The sequence below is a fragment of the Monodon monoceros genome, unplaced genomic scaffold, assembly GCF_005190385.1.
Source record: "Monodon monoceros isolate NGI ecotype Baffin Bay Population unplaced genomic scaffold, NGI_Narwhal_1 Super_Scaffold_14, whole genome shotgun sequence".
NCBI classification, from domain to species: domain Eukaryota; kingdom Metazoa; phylum Chordata; class Mammalia; order Artiodactyla; family Monodontidae; genus Monodon; species Monodon monoceros.
In genome coordinates, this window is record NW_021703770.1 from 34,421,719 (window position 1) to 34,436,509 (window position 14,791).

The 14,791-nt window shown below is 33.3% G+C and overlaps 1 protein-coding gene across 5 annotated transcripts in view; it reads right to left on the reverse strand.

The window, feature by feature from the left end:
• VPS13B (vacuolar protein sorting 13 homolog B) overlaps positions 1–14,791 on the reverse strand; it is a 778,183-nt gene that overhangs the window by 428,593 nt on the left and 334,799 nt on the right. For all 5 annotated transcript variants that reach the window (XM_029222782.1, XM_029222780.1, XM_029222779.1 and 2 more), the window contains one exon: positions 9,634–9,761. In XM_029222782.1, the coding sequence (XP_029078615.1) occupies positions 9,634–9,761 (128 nt within the window). The remainder of the gene's footprint in view (positions 1–9,633; positions 9,762–14,791) is intronic.

The following is a 14,791-nucleotide window of genomic DNA, read 5'->3' on the forward strand; positions in this document are numbered from 1 at the left end:
GAGATCATATTTTATAAAAGATAACTAAGAATAAAGTAATAACCTTCTCTTGGGGTTAATATATTCCTTAGTGAGAGCATGATATGTAACAGGTCTGGAATTCCTTGATATGATAAATAATTTGCCAGTCTTACAAATTAAGTACACTTACTCATCTTCCCTTCAATATTTCTGTGCATGGACAAATTGATGAACTCAGTGAAGAGAAATATAAGTAAAATTTTGCAAAAAAAAAAAGTATGTTGGTTCATGAAGTATGAGATTTTTTAGTTTTAGAATTTTATCTTGTAGCTTAATTTAAGCACGTATATGGTTAAGCAGTTCATTGTTGATTTAAGATCACAACATTTTTAACTTCTGAAATAGAAGTGTATATTGTCTCAGATGTTATTACATTTATGTTTTAAAATATATAACTGCATTAGTGATGTTAAAGTGCACAAGCTAAAGTGGCACACTGACAGCATATTCTCCTATATTAATTATGGTTTTAAGGTCAAACAATGAAGGGTCAGTGTTTAACACTTTATGTTAGATTTTTTAAAAATATTTATTTATTTATTTAATTTATTTGGCTGTGCTGGGTCTTAGTTGCGGCATGCGGGATCTTCATTGTGGCACTCGGGATCTTCATTGCAGCATGTGATATCTTTTAGTTGCAGCGTATGAATTCTTAGTTGCAGCATGTGAGATCTAGTTCCCTGACCAGCAATCAAACCTGCATTGGGAGTACAGAGGCTTAGCCACTGGACCACCAGGGAAGTCCCCGTGTTAGATATTGATGCTATGTTGAAAAATGCTTCCAACAATGTGAGATAATTAGTTTAATATGCCGCCGTACACAGATTTATACATACATGTCCTGAGAAACAAATTTAAATTGTGCCAAAATTTCCAAAATCACAATATATTCCAAATTTCCACTATTTTGGAAATAAATTATTTAATCAAATTAAAACAACCTGAGCAATGCATACAGAATCGACATGGTAGCCTGACATACATAACAAGTGTAAAAAATAAACTTTCTAAAAAATGATGTATACTGTGGGGATTCTTTTAATGATAAGAACTAAAACATATACATAATCCAAATTGTTCAAACTTATTATAATGTTACATCTATTATGTATACTAAAGCTATCACATAAATCTTTTTACACTTTTAAAATAACTGTTAAACTGTATGTCTAAAATTGTGGTTTTAATGTAAAATGTTGAGTGATTTATATAAGTGAATATAAATCTGCAGCAGTAAATTTTGTATTAATGTAAGGATCTGACAATCCAAGGGAAAGAAAATGAAGTAATCTGCCAGTAAGAAGTCCTCAAACTGGGGGTCAGATCATATTCATGGAAACCATCTGGTTGGGACCCTCTGAGCCACACCAAACACAAATGATCTTTTAAAAAAATATCCTATTCATTAATGCATCACAGCTGCACTGAGTGTTACTTCATTTTTCCATGGCAACATCCTTTTTGTTTCAAGGATCTTATTTCAGTTTTGGTAGCAACATGTTCTTTTGCCAATATTGAACACATTCATGTGTTAAAGTGAAGGGATTATTACAAATTCTTGAAGTAGAACCACCTCTATTTTGATTCCTATTAGGTCAAGGGCTACATATCTAAGTATCATATGCTGAGGATAAACCAATAAAGTAGAAATTATTCGGTATTATTTTAATAAATGAAATGATTGTCATGCGTTTTTTCTTAAGTTCCAAGTTCCGTTTTTTCTGAAGTTTCAAGTGCTGTTTGAAAAGATATATGCCATTTGTACCCCCATCCTCCATAAGTAAGGTTTGGTAAACTTTGATTTTTCTAATTTGTGTGCTCTATAACTGTGACCATAACTGAGTTAAAAAGAAGAGACTAAGACAGGTTTCATTTATACATTAACCTAATAAGCATTTTAATTAGCCCACTGTTCATTATATAGAATAACTTTACATAAATGCTTTAAAATGTCACACGATATTTTCTGCCCTTTTAAATAATGCTCCTATTTCCCAAATAACATGTTTTCCTTTCTTCAAAACTTGAAACTTGGACTTCCCTCGTGGCACAGTGGTTAAGAATCCGCCTGCCAATGCAGGGGACATAGGTTCGATCTCTGGTCCGGGAAGATACCACATGCTGCAGAGCAACTAAGCCTGTGTGCCACAACTACTGAGCCTGTGCTCTAGAGCCCGCGAGCCACAACTACTGAGCCCACATGCCACAACTACTGAAGCCCACGTGCCTAGAGCCCGTGCTCCACAACAAGAGAAGCCACCACAATGAGAAGTCCACACACTGCAACAAAGAGTAGCCCCCGCTCACCACAAGTAGAGAAAGCCCGCACACAGCAATGAAGACCCAACACAGCCAAAACTAACTAACTAAATAAATTTATTTAAAAAAAAAAAACAAACCCTTGAAACTTTAGTGATAATTATAGTTAGAAAATTTCTGCAGAATGAAATGTTCTCTGCATGAATGTATTTTACTCCTCAGGAAACAGTTTCAAATAAAAAATAAAAGTGAAGAAACATTGCAGGTTGTATTTTCATTCACTTTTTCTTTCTTTTATTCATGCATTCTTTAACATCCACCATTAACTGAGCTGGAAGTCAGGAAAACAGACAAAAGACATAGTCCTAGCATTTAAGAAACTTGAAACAAGAGGATTTTAAAATACTAATAGCCTTACATAATTTTCACTAGAGCATAATAAAGTCTATAATGTCAGACACTGTGCTTATTTTGTTCATGCTACAGTCTCAGTACATAGTACAGTGCCTAGCATATACTAGGTATTAAATAATTGTTAAATAAGTGAACACAATTATTTTTATTAGCACCAGATATTGATGTTAATTAAAATAATTGTTTAATACATGTTGTTCATCATTTCATTTCACAGAGACATCTAGTAATTAATAAAATTGACTTGTCAGCCAGATTGGTTCATCTCCAGCTGTGGAACCTTTGACAAGTTACTTAGTCTTTCCATGACTTCAGAATCTTCATCTGTAAAGGGGGGAACTCAGCTTTGATATAAAGATGTAACATATTAACTGCCACCTAAATGTTCACTAAATAAACAAAGTCAATGAACATACACTAAATATCTACTATACACTAGATCCATATATTAGTTCTCATGGATTTATAAAAGATGTTCACAATACTTTTATTTTAAAATGCTGTTGCTTATGGTTTAGCTATCTATGCATACAGAGGCCAACAAAATAAGTAGTATTATATTTGCACTATGAAACATAAATAAGCTACAGCCCAAATTGTTTTCTTATTCTATAAATTCTCAATACATTATGAAAATATTTGGGATATCTTCCCATTTCGTAGAAATATAAATATACACAATTTAGGGCATTAGTTAAAAACCTCAAAAGTGCACCTTGTCTTCTTTTCCACAGTGAGTGTTACAAATCTCCACACTTTTCCCATAGATACTTGTCAAGGGAAGACATGAAAAAAATCCTAGATTTGTATTCCAGACTTCCTCTTCCTAACAAACCACCATGCAACTGCTGTCACTTTCTCAATGCCTATAAATAAAAATATAGCCCTGTGTGCAAATTTTAAGTATTAAATGTAAATAATTACTTTCATAATTAATGTGATTGACAACTGATATGTCTAGCCTAAAACGTCTTATCTCATCCTGGAGATAAGCCAGGAAGTTCACTGGACTTGAGAACATTAAGTGTATCGTGCAATATGATTACTGCATCACTGGTCATACGCTATATATAACTCTCTGGGAGAAAAAATTCAATTGTTGTAGCTTAACTGGCTTATGGTGCTTGAGAAACTTTGACACTCTCACCAAAATCTCACAGAACGTGGAAAGTCATTTCCTAAAAGGAATAAAAGATTATTAGCAAAAAAAAGGAGATCAGGATGCTTTGTATGGAAAATAAAGTGTCCATTTTACACTATACTGTCCACAGTCAGAAGACTTCAGAAACTACAAAAAACACCCAGGAAATGCCATAGGACAGCAACACGATCTTCAATGTAAAAGACAAAAAGACCTGAGTTTGGCAAAAACCAGGGTAATGTTCTCCTTCATTAGTGAATTCTAGGCCAGAGTACTTCTATTTTGTCAACCGCTTGCCACTGCCAATTATGTGGTTCTGGAATAAAAAATGTAATAGATAGGAACTTTGCTGATGAGCAGATGGAGGAAAATTGCAAAAAAAATGAGCTTATGCTAATCTATGGTGAAAAGGCCCCCCCCAAACCAAATTCATATTAAAAAATTGTTCAACACTACATTTAGCACTATAAAACAATCCACTTACAGTTAAGTATGCAAGTTCTTTTTCCCATTGAAAAACAAATAGGTTATCACAAATATTGTTGATGTCTTAATGCAATGTACGTCTTTCTAAAATAAGTAAAAAGTTCATAGGCTTAGCAAATATCAACTTTGGCTCCAAAATCAACTTTCCAGAAACTCTGATTCCAAACACATTTACTTGCTCAAACTTCCATTAAAAGAATAATCCTTCGATGGCTTTAAGTTATGATGTTTTGTTTAATCTGATGACAACTTCAGGGTTTTCTTTTTTATATTTTGGCTCATAAAATGTCTTGGACAATGGACACAACTTTTTAAAAAACTCAGTTTTAGGGCCCAGATTTTGATCATTGAATCAGAATCTAGTTTTATTTTTGAACTTTTTCAGAATATATTAACATCTGGAAATGTCTAAATATATAGTATGTATAATACAGGCCTGGGACTAGGAGTGAGGCAAGCAAGGTGCCTTGATCATTTTCAAAATAATCTATACAAATATACATCATTTAGTACTCCCATAATTAAATGTTAATTTATACACAATAAGCTTAGTCAACTGAGGAACATCAGACTAAACTGTACACTTAAAAAAATGGTTAAGGTAAATGTTACATGTGTATTTAGCCAAAATAAAAAATAAAAAGAGGAACATCTGTATCTTTACTTATAACTAATCCATAATGACATATAAGATTAAGTTCATTGTTTGTGATAAAGCTAATGAAGGCACTGCAACATTACAAAACAAGCAAAAGAACCAAAAGAATTACATAAGAACGTTAGAATTGGAAATACCTTAAACATTACTTAATCTAGTCATTTCATATTACAGATAAGCAAAGTTAAGCCCAGAGTTAACATCCAGAATCTGATAGTGCTGAACAATGGCTCCTTGAAATTCTATACATCCTTGGCTTCCTTGAACTCTCTGACCTTTCCTTCTACATTTCTGATCATTCCTTTAGGGTTTCCTTCAAAGATACTTTCTCTTATACTGACTACTTTAGAAATGGTATCTGCTTGGCCCACTGCTCTTTCAACTTAACATACTTTTTTGAATTCTCCTAGTTTTAACCATCTGTAGATGACTTCCAAAATTATATTTCTTCCTTAAACTCCAGATATGAATATTCAGTCTAAGAGATACCTGGATATCTCACAGGCATTTCAAATACATGTGTAAATTCAAACTCCCAATTTGCTGCTAACCTTGAAAAGCTGCTTCTCACTATCATGTAATGGCATCACTATCTACCCAGATCAGAACCTGGAATGCCAGTTAGACTCCCTCCTTTCTCTTATTCTCCAAATCCATAAGTCACTAGGTTCTGGTGACTTTACCTTAAGTCTCTCAGGGTTTGCTGTCTAACTTTCCCTATCGTCTAGTGTTTTGAAACCACTGTTTAATATACTTTATCCATTTTTTGGTTGTTTCAGGCAGCAAGATAAATCTGGGCCCTGTTACTTCATCCTGGGCAGAGGAGGATGTTCTCCAGAATATCTTATGTTGTGGAATATTCATGTGTTTACTTACTGGCTTACAAATATCATAACGATCTCAAATCGCTTGGAATCTTAAATTGGAAGATTTTCCTAGAGCCGTCAAAATATCAGGTAACCTAATAATAGCTTTCTTAGTCCCTGTTACAACGACTTCTCAAAACGATATCAAAAAAGGGTAATTACACTAAATTAATCAATGTTTTTAATGGAATGGGTAAAGGGAATAAGGTTATTTTTGATAGTTACTTATATCATCATGAAATAATATTTAGAACCAAAGTAAATTTCAAACAGCTATATATTCTTTATAGCTATTATATTCTGGAGAATGCTATAAAGTCATCTAATTCTATAAATCAACAAATACTAATCTGAGATAGTATCCAAATTCACCATGAACCTGGCAGAGCATGCCCTAGGTACCCTTTCAGTAAATGACATTTACCTTGACATCTCCATTTTTCTTTTGGATCATAAGAGTTTTCTAAGGGATCTCTCTAAGAGACACTCCCCACAAAATGCTTCATAGAATGGTTATTTGCCTTTTTCCTGCTAGACCAACAGAACTGTTATATTTCTTTTGTCTCCTCAACACCTAGCATGATCTATAACAAATATTAAGTGCTGAATGTGAGAATGAATGAAAGAATAATAAATGGAGGGAAAGAGCATTCTATAATGTATTACTAGGCAACTAGCTGTTTTAAAAAATAAATAAGTTTATACTAGGGTACTAAAAGGTTAACATGCTATGATCATTAAGTAAATACTTATATTCCAACAGAAATTTTTGGGAAATACAATGTTTAACAGAAAGGATATAAGGAATTTCATAAAGTGAAGTAGGACATATTAAAGAGCAACAGGGCCTTTGAGCCAATCCTCAAATTATATTCCACCTCTTCATCGACTCCAGAGCTACATTTCTGAGGAAAGTATAAGATAATTAATATTAAAAAGACACATAAAGTCCAAGAGATCTGTTACAGTCCCACTACAGTGGAACTTCTATTTCTCTCTCTATATATATATATATTACATATACATATTTCATACATATGAAGCGAATACTATATAAGGTTATTTTGGTATCAAAGCACTTTCACTAGAATAGAGGAGGAAAACTGAGCAAGAAAAGAAAGGAGCTGTGTTGCCAGGAAAAGAAAGCTGTAGATGAGAGTCAAAAGAAAGCAAATTTTGGTAGTAGGATAGACATCTAAATTTAAGAGATATGTCCATGAAAATCTATTATACACTAAATAAGTCTCAGAAAAGACACAAAGAAAACATACCTTTCCTACCGCAGTTTTTGGTCCCAGTTTAATGAAATCAAAATACAACTAACTTCTGAATATAACTGGCTTAAAGTGCAGTGCTAACGAAAAACATGATATGTAAGGTAAAGTGCTAGAAAGAGATCTAATAATATTTGGATTATTCCTTTCTTCCATGAAATATTATTTGTGTCAAACTATAATCTAGAATCTCAGATTGAACTATAATCAGATAAGTTCACTGTTATTTATTTATATAATAACTATAGTAGAAATATGTGCTCAAAGTAGTTACGCGTCTTCTTAACTTACTAATCACTTTAGCATTTACATTTATTGACTACTAAATACACCATAGATTACTCCCTCTAGAAGATCACAAAATAATACATAACAAGATGATGGGTATTACTCATCAGGGAAAAAAAATGTATTTTATTGGTGATTTAAATAGTAGAAACAGAATGTGTTAAAACAGTGAAATTAGAGGACCACATAAAGGTCAGTAAGGCATTATGTAGAAACACAGGAAATAAGAAAGACTTCTTAAGTTTACTATTTTATGACCACAGACTAGAGTAAACTAAGAATGCAGATTGAGGTTGACCAAATTGAGAAAAAGAATAAAACTGAGATACAGTTGCCCATGTACCACCCTCATTCCCATCAGTAATATATGTCCCTTGAGATTAAAGATCTTATCATAAGAGAAGCTACATATAATTAAGTGAATAAATATAAATAGTTACCAGGAGCAAAACCACACATGGTCTAGTTAGCTCTATCATGTGGCATGGGTAAATGCTTGTACTAGGACTGAGTGATATACAATGAAAGACATCATAAGGAGATAGTCTTTATTATAGATTAAAGAAAGTAACATTGAATATAAATGTTCATCAATATCTTAAGAGCACTGTCTGTTTTCTGCTTCTACAATCAATCTCAAACAATGTAAAGGCACTAAATGTTTCCTGCATTCATGTTGTCTCACCTTCCTATCTCATGCCACCAATGCATCAAAGGAACCTCTAGAGGAGGAACACAGGTAAATCAACACGAGGAGTTATTAGGATAATATTAATAGCAAAGGCCTCATGCTGGCAGAGATTAGTAAGATATAGCTGATGTCTGTGAAAAAGTCATGTTTCCTGCAAGTTAATAGTTAAAACAACAACAAAAGAATGACAAAAACACTTTCTCTCTCCCCCCTCTTCTCTTAATTTTATAAAAGCAGCATGCTAAGAGAGGCTGTCAAAGATTGCCAAAACCCAGGTTACTGGCTCTTGTATTAAATAGTATTTCAAATACAGATGACCCTTGAACAAAACAAGGATTAGGGTCACTGAACCCTCGCAGCAGAAAATCCAGATATAACTTTACAGTCCACCCTTTGTATTCACTATTCTGAATGAACGGGTTCAACCAACCACAGACCATGCAGTACTGAAGTGTTGAAAAAAATCCACATATAAGTGGACCTGCACCGTTCAAACCCATGCTGTTCAAGGATCAACTGTAATCATATTTACATGATGATATTAGGGAACTGGAGATGTTTTTAGATATATTTCTAAAAAGTGATTTAATAAGGTTTTGTTGTAGTAATCAGACTATATTATAGCTATGCATAGGTGTCTGTATCACTTTTCTATACTGCATAGCAAATTACCACAAATGTAGCAGCTAAAAACAGCACATATTTATTATCTTGCAGTTCAGGTGGGTGAAGCATCCTGGTTTAATTTTATAGATCATCTACCTTGTTCTTTCTTGTTCATAAGGTGGAAGCAACATTCTTTTGCAATTTTCTACAACTTAAACAGAAATGGAAGGCCCCAGTACTTAGATATTACTGTCTGGTACACATAAAATTCTACAAAGATGCCTCTGTTATCAGTCTTTCATATCTTATTTCAAAGAGGAAAAAAATCTAAACAAAAACTGAGCAACTGCTGAGTTACCCTTACCTAATTCCTATGAAATGAGATAAGCATTTAATTGTGTATTTTCATCAGTTAAAACATGATCTGGAAGAAGTGTAATTCAATAAGATTAAATTATGTGTACTTAAAAGTGAAAATAAGTGAGAAGAAAATTTAATAACAATAAAATAGATAGTTACAATTATCATTTTCATATTTGGTTTATAATTAGGTAGGAATAATAGATAACTCTTTTATTTTAATTCCAACTAAGTTTTTTATTTCAGTACTGAGATAAGAATGTTATTGGTATATTGACCATTTAAAATATTTCAAATAATGCTTAAAAGAAACAAAAAGTAAAATGAATTATTTAATTAAAATAACATGTCAAAATTTGTGTAATTTTATAACTTTATCAGGAAGAGCATATGTTTCATATCATTTTATTAATAATACGCAAAGTGCACCAATAGTTTTTATTTAAATTATGAAATGAGATGGTATACATGAGTGTCACCAGTGAGAAAATTTTACCAATATTAAAGGTTCTGAAAATTAAAAAGAATCATAAAAACTAAAACCATGATATTTCTAACTTTCATTTTACCTGCAGTGTGAGACCCTTTACTGCATTCCATACTACTCCAATAAACTCCTTCATTCTTTCTTCAGGACTTCTACAGCCTTCAGCTATATTCAGCATGGCTTTCACAGGAACTGACAATGGTCTGGATTCTAAGAATAAGAATAGCTAGAGTTATTTAACATAAATGTACCTTATAGTTTCACATAAATATACAGAAAATACTTCCAATATTATTTCTTTCCTTGTTTAAAATTAAAACTTCTATATGAGATTATAAAATATCATATTAGATCATTTTATCTTAAAGAATTACTGATTTTTACAATTATTCAAAACCAAGCAAACCTAATCTGTTAAAACTCAAGAGAGTGTTGATGACTTGTCAGGGATTCATGATTGGGAGGTAGGTTTGTGGAGCAATGGTAATGTTCTATTTTTTTAATACATGGATGTGTTTATATTGCGAAAATTTATTAAATGGTAACCTAACAATCTGTTCATTTCTCAGCATGAAGTTAATACATCAATAAGAATCTTACTTGATGAGAAAGAAAATTCAACCACAAAGCACTTGCTTCGCCCAAAATTGATACAAAATGTATCTTCCCGTACGTGAGTTGTCTTGATAACAAAAGCTTACTCATAGTATCTCTCAATTTGTTTTCTTTTTTCTTTATTTTTTGATGGTAAGCAAAAGAAGCATTGAATACATAAAAGGCAGATATATGCTAAGAAAAATTTTGTTCATCTAAAATAAAGAACTTAGAGAACTATGACAATTTTTATAATGTAAATTTCAGAAATTAAATATTTATAACAATATATTATATCTGGACAGATCCATATATAGTTATATATTTTAAGTTAATGCAAACATATAATTTACAGGTGCTATTTTAAATACCATAAAATAAATAAATCAGATCTTGCTTTTCAAGACTTTTACTAAGTTAGGTTTGATGATCATAGGACGGTCTCCAAAGTAACTGCTACCATATCACCACTATGAGAATGACAATTGCTGTATCTAGGCATACTTTCCCTCTCCTCTCAATTTGGGTCACATATCTGCAGATTTACAATATCTTAACGGCATGGAGCATAAACCTTTTATTCTCATAATCCCACAGTCTACCACATTATACATATTAGAAATTCAAAAATTGTTTGTTTAAAAGAAACAAAAACAGTTTGAGAGAGACCCATGGAGCTGGAAGCAGAGCATTCTAGGCAGATGGAACAACAATGTGAAGGCCCAGGATGGGAGTGTACTTAGGATTTTCAAGCAACAGTATAAAAGCAAGGAAGGCTAGAACAGAGTAAGAGAGAAGTGGGAGACAAGGTCAGAGCTATAGCTATCAACAGAGACCAAATCATACAGGGCTTACATAGGCCATGGTAAGGAGGCTGGGTTTTACTCCGAGGGAGCCAGGATATGAAACTGGATTCTAAAAATTAATGGACATTAATTTTTTAATGTCCATTAAAATGGATTCATGAAATTAATGGACATTATTTTGAGAGAACTTCTCTAGCTACTGTGCAGAAAACTGTCTACATAGATCAAGTATCAAAACAGGAAGACAAGTTGTGAGAGATGGTAGTAGCAATGGAGGTTGGAAGAATCAGTGTTCCTGTATCCATTTCCAAGATACAGCCAACACAATTTACTGATGGACTAGAAGTTCAGTAAGAGAGAAAAGCAAAACAAGGATGCCTCCAAGGTTTTACATCTGATCAAATGGAAGAATGGAGCTGTACGGGGAGGAGAATCAAGAGGAAAAGAAATTTAGTTTTAGAACCGTCAGGTTGAGATTTTCATTACATGTTCAGATGAAGATATCCAAGTAGCATATGGATAAACAACAACAAAAAATGGAAAAGAATATGAACAGATAATTCATAGAAAAATATAATTTGGCCAATAAACTTATTAAGAGATGCTCAACTTTGCCAACAATGAAATAAAAATTAAGGCAACAATCAGATATCCTTTTCAACTGTCATTTGGCAAACATTTTAAAGAGTTAATTCGTATTTTTAAAAATCCAACATTATCTAAGCTCCTTGTTAGAATGTTTCGTATACAGGGAATATAAATTAGTCCACAGAGTGGAATTACAAGACAGGACATTTTGTATTTATCAAAATTTAAACATGCAAGTTTTTTCTAAAAAATAATCTCATTTCTAAGACCCTATGCTACAGAAATACTGAAACATATGAGACATGTATACCAACAATTTATAAAAATGTTTAGTATCAGCAGTATTATTTGAAATAGCAAAACAGAGGGAGGGAGGGAGGGGTAAGGGGAGAAAGAAAGTGCTAAGCAACTTATCTGTCCATCAAAAAAGAAATGGTTAAATTAACTTTGGAATACCTGTCATAAGGATGGTAATTCAATCATTTAAAAATGAGGAACAGTTAAACATATGACAGAAATCATATTTTTGATATCTTATGAAGTGAAAAAATATATATATGTGTAGTATAATCCAAATATGTTTTTAAAACAGTATGTGAGTTTGAGCATGTATTTGTCTATCTCATACACAGAAAGAGTCATAGAAGGGTAAAATACAAACCCGTGACAGAGGTTACCTCTGAGGACAGTAAAATGGAATTGATGAGGGGTAAGGGGGAGGAAGTGTTTAACTTTTTACTGTATATTTCAGAATTAATGTTTTACAACAATGAATTACCTATTATAATTTTTTAAATAAAACACACCTTAATTTACTTTCCATTTACTTGGACTTCATTGTTATTCTTTTATATTTTAGCAGTTATGAGAAGAACTCTGCCAATTTAAATAACTAACTTAAATGTAGACCAACCACATAAAAGCCTTCAGACAACTGTTTAGAGGAGCTTTATTCATAATCGCCAAAACTTGGAAGTAACCAAGATGTCCTTCAGTAGGTGAACTGCTAGAAAAAATGCGGTACACCTAGAAAATGGAGTATTACACATCACTTAATAGAAATGAGCCATAAAAACACATGGAGGAAAGTTAAATGCATATTACTAAGTGAAAGAAGCCCATCTGAAAAGGCTGCATACTGTATGATTCCAAATATATGACATTCTGGAAAAGGCAGAACTATGGAGACAATAGTTAGGAAGGAGACAGGAGAAACAGGCAGAGCACAGAGAATTTTTAGGGCAGTGAAACGACTCTGTATGTCACTATAACAGAGGGTACATGTTATTATACATTTGTCCAAACTGAAGGAACGTATAACACCATGAGTGAACCCTAATGAAAACTATGGACTTTGGGTGATAATGATGTATCAATATAAATTCATCAATTATAACAATGTACCACCTTGGTGGGAGATTTTGATAATGAGGGTGACTATGCATGTGTAGGGGCAGGGAATATGTGAGAAACCTCTGAATCTTCCCCTCAATTTAAATGTGAGTCTAAAACTGCTCTAGAAAATAAATTCTATAAATATATATTTTTTTAATGCAGACAAATTTTTTTGTTTTTTCTTGGTTGCGTCGGGTCTTCATTGCAGCACGCAGGGTCTTCGTTGAGGCATGAGGGCTTCTCTCTAGTTGTGTTATCAGGGTTTTCTCTCTCTAGTTGTGGCGCGTGGGGTCCAGAGAGTGTGAGCTCTGTAGTTTTTGGCACGTGGGATCTTCGCTGAGGCATACGATCTCAGTAGCTGCGGGGTGCGGGCTTAGTTGCCCGCAGCATGTGGGATCTTAGTTCTCTGACCAGGGATCGAACCCACATCCCCTACATTGGAAGGCGGATTCTTTACCACTGGACCACCAGGGGAGTCCCAAGACCAAATTTTAAAACTCTTTGAAACCATGGATACCAAAGGTTTCCACAAAAGTTGCTTATGGTCAAATTTTAAAATCTACTGATACAGAATATTAGTGTTGTATAAATAATGTTATCACAGTCTGAAAATAAATCCATCTAATAAATGATAATATTATCAAGCAGATGGGACACCATTACCTGATTGCTAAGTAATATTTCAAGTCACTATTAACCAAAAAGCCACACGTTTATTGTAAATGCTGAATTTGCTGATAGAATGATTTAAGAAGTTAAAGGAGGTGCTGAAATCTATATGTGGCTTAAAAGTGCTTTCCAAAAAGCCATGAAAAACACAATCAGTTTAAAATTCTCATTAAATAGCATGATCTGGCTATTACAAGTGTAAAGCACACTATTTTGGATATACTAATTTTCTTTTTTTTAAATATCTTTATTGGAGTATAACTGCTTTACAATGGTGTGTTTCTCCTTTATAACAAAGTGAATCAGCTATACATATATATATATATATCCCCATATCTCCTCTCTCTTGCATCTCCCTCCCACCGTCCCTATCCCACCCCTCTAGGTGGTCACAGAGCACCGAGCTGATCTCCCTGTGCTATGCGGCTGCTTCCCCCTAGCTATCTACCTTACATTTGGTAGTGTATATATGTCCATGCCACTCTCTTACTTCGTCTCAGCTTACCCTTCTCCCTCCCCATGTCCTCAAGCCCATTCTCTGCGTCTGCATCTTTATTCCTGTCCTGCCCCTAGGTTCGTCAGAACCATTTTTTTTTCTTAGATTCCTGGATATACTAATTTTCAATCCATCATATTATCTAAAAGACAATGGGAAGCCAAGCTTTGTTTTTAAAAAAGAGAAAAATTTCTTTTCTGTAATCATGTATATTTTACAGGTAGCACATGTATACTCTATAAAACTGCCAATCTTGAGCCATACTTTATTTAACCGAAACTTCTGTAACATCTACTACATGCCAGGGACTGCTATAAGCGCTTTACAAATATTCACCAATTTAAACCTCATAACAACTCCATGAGGAAGACACTATTATTTACTCTTATTATCACCATTTTCAGATAAGGAAACTGATCACAGAGAGGTTAAGTAACCTATCCTAAGTCACCCAGCTGATAAGCGGCAAAGCTGGGTGAATAAGAAACTAGGCAGTCTAACTCCAAGGTCCAGGCTTTTTAACTACTATGCTATGATGCCTCTTCTGTTTTTTCATACCTTGTGCAGTGGCTTCCATTTCTACCAAATACATGATAAATGTATATTTCTACTAAGGATCTTGGTACTGCAAATAGTTCAGAAAATATATTTGTTCATTCTCACTGGAGCTATATAAACCCTACATTTAAGGT